We start from the raw sequence: 12734 nt of genomic DNA, 5'->3' as shown, positions 1-12734 counted from the left end.
GCTGGTTGCAAGCTTACAACAGGCACCATTACTGCTCCTTCTCATTTTCAGATTCACAATATTGAACTAGATGAGCCCACCAGGGTGAGAAGAAACATCACTACATACATTCCAACAAAATCCTTGTCTTGTCACCTGTTGCCTAGTGGCACAGACGAAGTGCTTCCTCTACTGAGCTGAGTACAAACAGTCAAAAAGCCCAACACTGACTCTATTCAGTCTTCATAGGTTAGTCTAAGGTATGTAGATTGAACCAGTAAGCAAGTGAACAGACATTCACTTTTGATTCCAGAAATGCAGCCTGCCTCCCAGCTTTTCTACAGCAAACAGCTTGACAGTTCTGCAGTAAAACACTTAAATCTGGAGGGAATCTGGGACAGAAGTTCAATAAACTAATTTAACCTAAATCAGTGAAGTCTGATACTACATCCATCCAGATTTATCTTAAACCAGTTTCAGTCATTTTGAAAGCAGTTTATGTGCACTGAACTTCTGGGCTAGGGACAGACATTCAAAAAGCCTGAGCCTGATTGAGTCAATCTTTGCAAGTTAGTCTAACCCCTAACTCAGTGTTTATCACCCCATTAAGAGAATAGAGGGACATTACCAGCTACCTGTTGATTCTGCCTTTGACACAGCACACACCAGAGCCAGCATGTAGTCTGCTAGCTAATATGCAGATACAGCTCAGCAAAGCAGAGGCAAGGGGGGAATTCCTGCTTAGCGCGGAGTGTGTGGGAGGGAGGAGGTGGGGAGGAAAGCAGCCTGCAAGTCTCTGCCACAGCTGCAGCCAGGGAGCAGAGGGGAGGGGCCAGCTATGCTGTGGAGCAGAGCTCCGCCCAGCCCAGAGAGCATGCTGGGATGCTGGGGGTGTCTGGTTCAACTTAAATCAACCAGGAGTCTGGGACAGAAATTGTATAAACCGATTTGACCCAAATCAGTTAAGTCTGATGCTACATTCAACCAGGTTTATTTCAAACCGGTTTCAGCCATTTTCAAACTGGTTTACGTGCACTGAACATCTGTTCTGTTACAGGTTTAAACCAGTTTCTGATCACTTAAACCAGTTTATGTATAATGTCTGTCTCTACCCCTGTTGTGTTACAGATTTGAACCAGTTTCCAATCACTTATACCAGTTTGTGTATAATTTCTGTCCCTAGCCCTGGAGGCAGGAAAGTAGCATGTGGACACAGCAATTGTCCACTCCTATTGCCTATTCTTCAAAGGAAGTAGCAGATTTTCTTTTTCAAGCAGCAACCCAAGAACCAGCTCCACAACCTAAGCTTACTGAAAATCCACATACTCTAGGATCCTATATTTCTTCACTAGCCATTCCTTCCATCTCCTTCTCACCTCTCAGTTTTTTGCTTGCTTTCAGGTTTGGTTTCTATGCTTGGAATGAACTCCTCACTCCCTATATACTTGTAAGGTTGACCTCAGCATTTTATGGAAAGCCTGAAAATATTTCCAAGGTGCCTTCCCCTCCTTTGCACATCTCACAGGTATAGCCAAGTTCCAGTCATAATCATAGCACCACCACTCTCAACAGTTAGCCAGATCCTTCCTTTTTCATGTCCTTGTGAATTTGCAGATTCACTAGAATCTGACAGTCTGTGTCATAAGTGTTTCTGCTCCGGCCTTGAGCTTGTAACCTCTGGGCTATCACCCATGCACCTTAGGGCCTGTACCGCCCCAGCCCCAAGTTAGCCAAATGATTCCATAAAATGCCACAAGCTTAACAGTGACTCATATTTAAACAAACACAGGCATTTTTTAGGGATCCCCTCTATGAACCCAGCTGCTGCCTCAAAATTTGGAGCCCCAATGCTTATTTCTTTCAAGTCCTGCATTCAATTTACACTAGTGGTACTCTTTCTAAGGCAACGGGCCAGGTGCTTGCAATCCAGCTGCACCCCAGGCCACCACTCCCCTCCACTAGAGAAGGGAGGAAGAGAATTTACCTCAGATAAGCAGTGCCTCCCTAGGGGAGGGAGGAAAAGAAGAGCAGGGGGACTAGAGGGGAAATCAGTGGCATGGCAGAGAGCAGGGGAGAATATGCTTTGAGCTGAGCTGCTTGCCACTAATCCCCTGTTCTGTGGGCCAGATCTAGTCAGTTTGGGGTCTGAATCCAGCCCACCAGCCATAGGTTGATCACCACCAGTTTACACTTATGTCTGTCCTTGCAGCAAAAGCAGACTGGAGAACACCAACATTCAAAAGATTCTTCTTCAGGTTTCTGATTCATAATAATAATAATCCTTCTCATCATCAGGAAAGCCATGACTCTTGACTTTGCAGGACATGACAAGCAGTCCTGGCACCAAAAAGCCCTTCTCTTGCTCCAAGTCCTTCCCTAAAACTCTAATAAAATCATCCTGTGTTACCCTTTTCTATAACCAAATTAGATATGTTTTTCTACTCTTGTACTGCTGTCTGTCATGTAGGTTTGACTAGAACTAAAACCCCTTGGGGCAGAAATTTTCTACTTCTTGGCAAAGTTTTAAAAAAGCAAAGCAGAAAGTAATTCCTAAATACATATATAGACACAGGTGTACCACATCTAAGTATATACCTTGCTTAAGTGCTCTGTGCAGTCTAAAATATTGCATGCCTCAATCTCATCCTGCCTGAGTCACCGTTGCATGGGTTGGCAACCTTTTGCTGCTCCTGGCCAGAGCTGGTGACCCAGCTGCCTGCTGCAGGCCATTAACTTCTATCGCCCTTGTAGAGCTCAAGCCACCTGTGCTCCGCAGCCAGGGTAAGCACAAGACCAGCATGGAGGGCTGTGGAAGGGACAGGCAGCACAGTTCCATGCCACTGATCCAAAGGGCTGTCCCAGGGCAGGTCCAAAATCTCCACAAGCTAGATCTAGCCCACGGGCCATAGATTGCTGACCCCAGCACTGCAGACACTGCTATAAAACAACACAGAAAAAAAAACACTATTGGGTTACATGTTATTTAATGAAAATTATATAAATCGTTACAGTTCCAATATATGGTCTAGAATGCCTCTCTCCCTTTTAACTTACCCAAATTCAAATCCGCTTTCCTAGATTATTTGGTTTAAATGTAACCTAACACTTTTAGGCAACTCAAGACATAACCTACAAAAGCATTTACACAAGATTTGGGACTATAATTTATTCATTAAGATAGGAATAATTGACATGGTTGAAGTCTGTTTAAGAGAGTTATGAGAAAAGGTTTATATCCTGAGCATATGATTCACTCAAGTATATTTGTTCATAGGAGAAGCATCTCATTGATGATGTACTTTAGTCTCAGGTGCCATATTTTTAAACAGGAAACAGGTGGGTGAACATCCAAGCACTGCAGAATCGAAAAAAGGTAGGTCAACATCTTCCTGTATCATTATAATTCATCTATTTGTGACATTTAACTGCTTCCCACTCAGTGGTGAGAAGCATGATTTATGCATTAATTTAAATATTAAAAATGGCTACAACAGAAGTTCAAAATGTATTCCCTGTATATATCCAGATAGAAGAATATGCAGCAAACTGTTGCTCTTTATTCTGAATGACATCCCTCTCTATCAATTTACATATCAACTCCACGCCATTTTACTTCTTCAAGATAAAAAGGGACACCTCACAACTAGTCAAACTTGCTTGCCAAAGAAATCGTTGTTTTCGCTTCACTAAGACTGCTCCAAATGTAATAGAGCACAATGGTAAAAAGGACATCAATAGCTTTCCTTTGCAAGGTTTTTGAATTTTCATTTCTTAATCATTTTCCTTGTGCAGCTAGTCCATCTTTCATCCGCATGGGTCATTCGCACAGTAAGAAGGAAACAAATGTTTTAATAGGAAAATGAGATTTTTAGGCCATAAATGGTGACTGGAAGTATTTATGGACAGATGCATTATAAATTAAGTTTGTTTGTAGAGTGCATTAAAACTTGTTTTCCTCTCCTTAAATGCATTCCTTTTCTTCTCTCATTCCTCTTCTATACCAAATGAACAGTTAAAATACGGAAAGCAAAGATAAATCTGATGTTTGAGAGGGGCTATATAAGCCACTTCCCTTCTCCCCCATCTCAAACTGATGCATAGTTCACTTGTATGCAAAATTAATTCACTTCAGAAATGCTAATGTAAGGAAATGCCCTGCCACTTTCTAAAAATAACTCTCCTGCCCGTTTAAACCAAAAACAAAACCACATGCCAATTCAGTGAGTCACCTCCTTTCCCTGCCCCTTTGCTTTTTCTACTTTCTTATACCTAAAATTTGCTTTTTTTTCAGGACAACTTTTGGCTTCTTGGTAGAAAGCAGCATTGCTTCTAGTGACAAACCTTCACTCTGCATTTACTTCAGTGCTTCTAACTATAGCCATTTATCAAATCCCACCTTAAAACCCTGCCAACAAGTTGTTCTTTCCCTCAGTTCGAGAAGTGCTGTCAGACCAGTTTTGGTCCATAGTCGTACAGCAAATATAAAATAATCAGACAGGTCTACTTGAGAGTTACTTCATACTTTACCATACAAGGCACTGGATAGCTGATAAAAGCTGTTGTCTCATTCTTCATTAAGAATTTTTTAAAGCTAGACATGACCCTCTTTTGCAACCTAATTTGCCTTCTTCCATTGTCCCTGATGCTACATTCCAATATTGTTTTTGCTTCCTGTGAATTCCAAAGCTGATCTCAAATAAAAACATGAATTTGCCTGGATGTCATGTTTCAGTCAGTTTATTGTCCTCTCCTTTTTCGGTAAGAAGGTATCCAGCCTGCCTAAAAATCCTAATGACACCTGCAGTACTTTCAAGAAAGTGTTATCAATTTCTCCATGTCCAGCACTACTTAAAACCTTAGCAGGCACAGGTCTGCAATCAATATTTGGAACTATACCTGTATTGGTCGTCTTTTCCTAAAGCAAACAAATGGAAGAAAACCCTAGCAAGAATTAAAATGGTGTTACTTTAGCATGTGCAAAAGGATTACAAAAAGCTGATAAGCAAACTTGTCAGCTTGTCAAAAATAAACTTGTCAAACTTGTCAAAAAGAAGATATTTGCCCAAATCTAAAACTATCCTGAATTTAATATGCATCCCCAGTAATTAGATTCTATACTTAGAAAATGCATTATTTTGTTATACTTTGCCATGTATAAAATCTAATTATTTGAGGGTCACTTAAAATTTGTCCCCCATACCACCACTGCAGTGGGGAAAGGAGGAGCAGGTGGGGGGCCAGAAATCAAACAGCTTGACCTCTATCCCTTGCACCCCACCACACCTTGCCCCACTGCTGCCTATCCATCCCTTCCTCTCTCCCCCTGCTCTGGCAGGCTCTGGCCTGGGCACAGATCATGGCCCCAGCCCAGGCCAGGAGCAGTGGTATGACAGCTTTGAGGCCCAGCTGGAGCTGCTGCTACTGGGCTGGGCTGATGCCATGCTTCATGCCCCAGGGGAGGGAGGAGGGTCAGGCAGCAGCTGTTAACAAAAAGACAGGGAAGTGAAGAAGTTATGATGGGGAACATCCCAAAATGATTCCCTTCCTCATATCTCACCTTCTACGACTAAGCTCGTTCGTCAGTTCTTGATTTCTGATTTGTATTGATGTTTTTAAGGTAATCAAAGGTTCATCTCCCCAATTCTATTAGATGATAAATATCTACCATATTTATTCATTTCTAAAATGACCTCCCCGCCTCCATTGAATATAGGGGGAAGGATGAATTAAAGACAAGCCTCCAATAATTACATTCTATACATAGAAAATTATAACAAAATGTTAACCTTTTCCATGTGTAGAATCTAAGTACTGGAGGTCATCTTTAATTCAGGGCTGTCTTAGATTTGGGTAAATATAGTAATTCCATCCTTTGGCAGGATTTCCTTATACTGGTGTATTGTGGAGGATGGAAAGAAAGACAAAAAACAAAACAAAACAAAACTTCTCAGCCTTTCCTGGCTCCTATGACTGAAGGAGAGCTGGAAGCACTCCTCAAATTGGCAGTCTGCTACTTCAGGGTAAAATCAAGCAGAGAAAGATGCTGCCAATCAGCAGAATCTAGCAGTGGGGGTGCAATGCCCTTCAACTACTATTTAGGGCTGCCTGAAAGAGCCAGTGTGCTTTTTTAAAAGTCCTTTTCTGCTGGCAAGAAAGTAGGTGCATTTTTTCTAGTTCAGCCTATAGCCTCAATTTGGTAACGCTTACTTTTGAGCCAAGACAAATCATTTGACTTGCTGGTCAACACAACCTCATTCAGCATTTTATTTTTTTCTAACAATCCTGTTAATACTCTAGTTGCGTCCAGTCAGCTGGCTGCAAAGTGATGTCTGTTAAACTACTGTACTCTAAAGACATACCATTTGTCTAAAATCAAATAGTCACAATTTTACTTTACTGTCACCACACAGCAAGCAGATCATCGTCACAAAGGGAAAAAAATGATAGGGAATGAGGCAAGAATTTACTCCCTTCCCAGGCTGTCAGATAATTTTATACTGCACACAGTGGGACCAAGGCCTGCAAAGAGAGAGCGCACCACCATGTGTAGCTTTATACACACGAACAGATTTCTTTAATTCAATGAGTTTATTTGCATGGATGAAGTTAGTCATGGGATCAAGCATCTGTCTTATTATGGCTGTAATTAAGCATATGGAGGAAAAAGAAATGTTCACACTCTTATCTTGCCAACCACAAAACTAGGGAGTAGTTGCCTCAAGACAGGTAACCCTTGGTTTCATGTTTAAAACTAACTAATTCAGCTTTCCCCCCCCCATGTCAGAGGGGCCATTTCAGAATGAAATTTCAACCTTGTGCCTGCACTTTGGACACATCTAGTTAAGTGGTCTCTGTTGCCACCCTCCCCATTACTCTAGACTACCCTGCCTTTTAGAGGTACGCTGATACATCAGTCTGATATCGGATCGGCACTGATATAAAGAAAATTGACTATACTGGAAATCAGCTTTTTTTGCCAGATGCAGCTGATAATGTGGCTGATAACGTGACCAATAGTGTGTCCCATACACACACGCAGCCACAGCACGCACAGGGTGGCAGCTTGGAGAGCTGTGTCCAGCTGGTAAAGTCTGTTGTGGTGGAAGGGGCAGTGGAAGGAAAGGGGAATGGGGGTGGGGGGCCAAATCAAGGCCCCTGCGGTGAGGGAAGGAGTGAGGCTGGGGCTGGGTGCAGGGAAAAGGGATGGCGCCCACCACTGTGTGAACTCCAGGAGGGCATGGGGGAGTGGGAGGTGTGCCCCCAGAGTTGCGTGTGGTGGGGCAGCTGCTGCTGCATGCTGGGTCGGGCTGCACTTGGGGTGGGTGGCAACGCTGGGAGAGGGCTACAGAGGGGAGGGTGGGGGTGTTACAGTCACCCCAAAATTCACTGTAGCCCCCCAACCCTCCCTCTCAGAGCTGCCACTGCTCGCCCCAGCCCCTGCAGGGAAAAGCCAGGCACAGCAGCCCCAGCCTGCAGCACCAGCCTGCCCTGCCCTGCACAGATCCAGGGGCACTTATCCCCCATGTCCCCTGGGCTGTGTATAGCGGCGGGAGATGTCCCCACCTCATTCCTCCCGCTGGATGAGCCAAAGCTGTCCCATGCCCCACCCTGGCTAGGCAGCGCCTGCCCCAGCCCCACTCCCTTCCTCACCATGGGGGCATCGATTTGTGGCCCCCCCACCCGATGCCCCTCCCCTTCCACCACAACAGACTTACCTGCCGGACACTGCTCTTCAAGCTGCCGGGCTGCATATTGGAAATCAGATCGGTATCGGCCAATATGCCTCCTTAAAACTCCGCTATCAGTATCAGCCCAAAAAATCTCTCTCAGTGCACCCCTACTGCCTTTCAATCTCTTTGCTCCCTGGCCAGAGAAGGAAGGGTCCAATACAAAAATGCTTTTTCTAGTTCTGTACGGTTTCATAGATGGCCTCAGATACTGTAGCACTCTACTCTATTTCACAAAGGGAAACCTTCTGTCAGGAGGTTGGAAAGCCTGGAGGACATACAGCAAGAAGTCCAAAGATTAAATGTGCTTTTCTGCTACATAAAAAACTTATACTTTTAAAAATCATAACAGAAAACAGCTGTTTTCCCAATGCACAATTACAAAAAGAAGAGGCAAGGACTTGTTAGGCTGATATCTTTTATTGGACCGACCATGTAGCAGGGATAAAACAAGAGCAGCTTTCAGATGCAAGATATGCAAAACCTGAGGAAGAATGTCTTCCATTTAAAAGCTTGTCTCACTTCATCCCAGCTACATAGTTAGTCCAATAAAAGATATCACCCTAAGAAATCCTTGCCCCTCTCAAAATTTCTGAACCATCATGGCTATACCACTCTTTACTGTAAAACAAAGATCTCTCCCTAGTTTTTGCCATCAGAAATCCCGTTTGTACATTTCACATATTTACACTGTGAAAATGCACTTCCTGCATCATTCCCATGTAGTCCTGGCTACTGAGGACATCTGGTCTTTACAAGCAATTTTAAAATCTGGAACAGATGGAAGATCTTTCATTAAAGCAAATGACTGTTACATAGTGGGGGTGGTTTGCAAAACACACAAACCTATAGAAAGCTTTTGAAACAGACCAGCATTCATTCTTTTAACTGAAAACACAAGACGTGCAGTGCTGATCAGACAGAATAGATATATTTGTGTTATGGAGTGGCATAAGAGATTACCAATCCCATATAACATAAGCTATACAAGGGGTCTGAACAATCCAGTTCTGGCCAGGGAAGACCTCCCTGCACCAAGGTCAACTACAGGCTATCTTCTATGCCCTAACATAAGAGGCAAGCTGGGTAAAGGCTTCCACAATCACTGCTGAAGGAATTTAGGGCAACACTGCTGCTCACAGGCAGTCAGGGACAGGTTCCCTCAATTGAGGATTCACTCAGGGCTGTTTAAATTACCCTAAGAGATCACTGAATAGCAAAGAAGCTGAAAGTTTTTTTAGCTGCACTCCACACCCAACCCCAGATAGACTCTTACCCAAAGCCAAGGTTGAACATTCAACAATACGTTTTTAAACTTCTCCAATTCAGGATTTAAATAAGAAAAACAAATAAACCACAACACTTTTCATGCAAAACATTGACATTTTTGGCATTTGCTAGCTGCTGTCTGTATATATTGTAAGGCCTAAATTCCCTCCTGGCTGATGGCCTACTCACTAGCAGTATCACCCAGGTATCCTGGTAGCTGCTCCTTCTCACTTGCCATGACTTGATCTTGTATTACTGGGAGCCAGTTCCCCACAGCTGACTTCCTAGTTCTAGCATGCTGGCTTCTTTGTGGGGCTCCAACCTTCCTTACACCCCACCCTAACCACTCTGAGTCTATGAACTGATGTCAGCATCTTAATATCCAGGCCTACAGATGTTACCATGCTTGTCTTACTCAACTCAGCAGTCTCTGACAGTAGCCTGTGATGCAGACAGCTCTCTAGCACACAGCCCCCTTTCCACAGCCCTTGGTGGCCCATTTAGGGCTAAGCAAACTTAAGTCTTTTCCCTAGAGAAAGTTCCTCAATCCAAGCAAAGGGGTAAGTTAATCAAAACTATAACTCAAATGCCAGCTGTCACTGCTGTGTACTCCAAGGTACCCCTTTGAGGCAGTTGCTCCTTGGTTGAGACTTTGCTATCTTTAGTCCATTTACAGCATTAGACCCAGCCACCTGGGGGGGTTCAGTTGGCCCTCTGGCCCTTTACTGCTCCTCATCATGTCATCAAGGGGCCCTTCTTGGTCAACTGCCACCCCTCCCTATTCCTAGGCCCTCTTCCAGAGGGTTTTGCAGTCCTGGGGCACAGTCAACTCGTGTCCTTCCTTCAGTCCTACAGGGATGGAAAGCCCAGTGAGACTGGTGCCCCAAAACCCAGGCCTGCCCCCATGTCAACATCCTCCCCAGACACTTCTGACCTGGGTCTGGTTTCTTTACAGTTTTCCTCACCAGCACCACCACTGCTAGTCACAGCTTCCTGCACAGGCTGCTCTTGGGAAGCAACACTCCTCCAAATGCCGCACAGCACAGCCAGATCAGCTGACCCATCTCTGACTGCCCACTAATCCACTCCGGCGTTTGCCTCTCCAACATGTCTTGGACTCTTCCTAGAGACCCCTCACAGGAGCCAGAAGTAATTCCGCCAGCCCGCTACGCTCCAATCCAGAGGGTGATTATGCGTCAGAAATGCCATACCAGAACCAGCTTGCCACTCCTGTGTGGCACCTTCACTGAGGTAGGTGACAGGAGCAGGTTATTTCCTGGGCTTTCTCTTCCCCCTTCACACATTTTAGTTGCAAGTTTTGTATCTGAAGCTCTTACAGACATCATCTGAAACTGGCCTCATACCTGTGTTTCAGTAGCGCCAAGAGGCTTCAAACCCAGGATTCACTGCACTGTGTTGAACATGCAAATCAAAAGAAAAGGAGCTGGGAGGCAACAGGAAAGAGACAGAGAAACAAACCTGCACAAGACTGTACAACTATTTTAAAAAAATAGATGTGGACTTCTCAACATGTGGCTTACTTCCTCTTCAAGATCATAAACAAAGATATTACTCTTGCCAGTCTGTACTCTAGCTCCCAGACAATCCTACTCAAAGGGATATACTGCCAATCCTTTTGTTTGAGTCTTTTCAACCATGACAGATTTCCTATTGAAATCAGTGCAATTTTCCAGCCTGCTACACTATCAAATCCTTTAGTAAAATCCAAATACTGCAGCATAGATTATACTCCCTTCATCCACCAGTTTTCCAATTCTATCAAAGTGGCAACTCAACTCCATTTGTTTTGATAAGATTTATGCATGTAGATGCTGATGCAATTTTATGTAAAATATTCCATATTTGAACATATATATATTGCAGACCCAGCAGAATAACATGTCTCTTCTTCCCCTTTCTCTAAATCATCACCCAACTGTCCTCCTCCACTTTGAAATCTAACTTGGAAGTGCGAGTTTGGCAAAACAGACTGTACATTTTAAACCATGTTCTATTCAGCAGGCACCACCATATGAAGAAAACCTAAAAACACAGCTAGTACTATGGGATGTTCACACAGGGCACTGATGCTCCTACATAAACAAAAACATTTAGCCTTGGTTTATCTAGGAAGACCCATGCAAGGGGGCAGGAAACAGGAAGAAGCTAGGAAACCGATCCAAAAATACTCTAGAACTGAGCTGGAACAATAGCACCAAACAGCACCACTGACCACGCCAGCAACTGAACTAAAATACCCACTGTATGTATTCACTACCACTGGAGCTCAGCATCCATCTCCCAATTTGTACCCACAGTAGGCTGCATTCATTCCCAGTCAAGACAAAATTTTATCAGTGTTATTTCAGCAAGGCTTCACTTGGCAGGCCAACCAGAGAGCAGACAAAGGGATTTCCATCACCTGCATACTATGAACTGCATCTCCTGCCCTGAAGCACTAATCCTAACATAATCCTCAAACTCAATGCTCCATCAACCAGAAAGCAAAAGCTGTGAATTTCATCAATCGTAATCTTGTCTCTTTACAACAGAAGAAATAAGAAGCAAAAAAACAGTAAACTGAGTTAGAACATGGTTGATCTAGACAGTCTACAAACCAGAAGCAAACAGCCAAATTATGCAATTCTGTAATGTAAAAGCAGTTAGCCACTTCAATAATTTAAGGGCTGTGGTAGCTTCTAAATCATTGGAAATATTTACTTCAAGACTTGATATTTTCCTATACCTCTAAGCACAGTTCAAACTAGAGCATAAATTCAGGGAAGTCCTCTGACTAGAAAATAGTATAAAAATATGAGTGGGTGGTTATGTATCAGATCAGCATGCAGAGTCCATTCATTCTTATACTAAAATATCTAAACATCAGTTACATTGATAACAGTGAAAAGGTAAACAATGCATTTGTCTTAACATAGTTTAACTACCCAGCCAATCTGAACTCCAATGTTACAAATGTAGAAGTACCACTTCAGGATCCTGAAGCTTTTGCATTTCTCAATATGATAACCTCTACATACAAATAGGAATTCTGCCATTTCTATATTTACTTTGCAGACATTGCACAGACCACTAATTTCTCCATTTAGCAATAACATCTGTATAATTAAAGAGGGGAAAAGCATTTAAAAGACATTTGACATATTGAGCATTTCCTGTGCAAGTGCTTTGATCTAACCACTTGAATGGGGATGAACAACAGATAGACACTATTTCCTTTTTTCTCCCTTCTCACAATTAAATTACCAGGTAAGGAAATAAAAAAGGGCTTCCTTTAGATGTTAAAATACATGAGATTCACAATCTTCATACACTGCATGATGTGTTTAAATGCAGTACTTCTTTTATTTTAAAAGTCAAATTATACCAAAACCGGTTTTAAACCCGTCTCTTTTCCAAAGACTGCACCACACCCAGTATATATGCATATATACAGATACACATGGTATTCTCCCCCCCCCCCCAGCCACCAGCACACATCAAGTCAGATTTCAGTAGCCTCAGACACCCCCTTTCCATAAAGCATTTTTCATACTTACGTAGAAAGTGTTTTTCCAGTAAGGCGATTTCCAGGTGACCTTTGATCTCATTTAGTCTATCAGACTCTGTCCTGTTAAAATCCTGAACACCTGAAGCCATATTGATGGTCCCTGGACCAGCCTATTAAAAAACGGAAGAAAAACACAAAACACATTGATGGCTCAAAAGGAAGCTTCTTCCTGAAATGTCATTTGAATACAC

General features: G+C 43.1%; 1 protein-coding gene across 2 annotated transcripts in view; it reads right to left on the bottom strand.

The window, feature by feature from the left end:
* Positions 1-12734, bottom strand: part of GRAMD4 (GRAM domain containing 4) — a 118463-nt gene that overhangs the window by 54449 nt on the left and 51280 nt on the right. For both annotated transcript variants that reach the window (XM_014606488.3, XM_019487419.2), the window contains exon 3: positions 12533-12653. In XM_014606488.3, the coding sequence (XP_014461974.2) occupies positions 12533-12653 (121 nt within the window). The remainder of the gene's footprint in view (positions 1-12532; positions 12654-12734) is intronic.

The sequence above is a fragment of the Alligator mississippiensis genome, chromosome 4, assembly GCF_030867095.1.
Source record: "Alligator mississippiensis isolate rAllMis1 chromosome 4, rAllMis1, whole genome shotgun sequence".
NCBI lineage: Eukaryota > Metazoa > Chordata > Crocodylia > Alligatoridae > Alligator > Alligator mississippiensis.
This window is presented reverse-complemented; position numbering and strand designations above follow the sequence as displayed.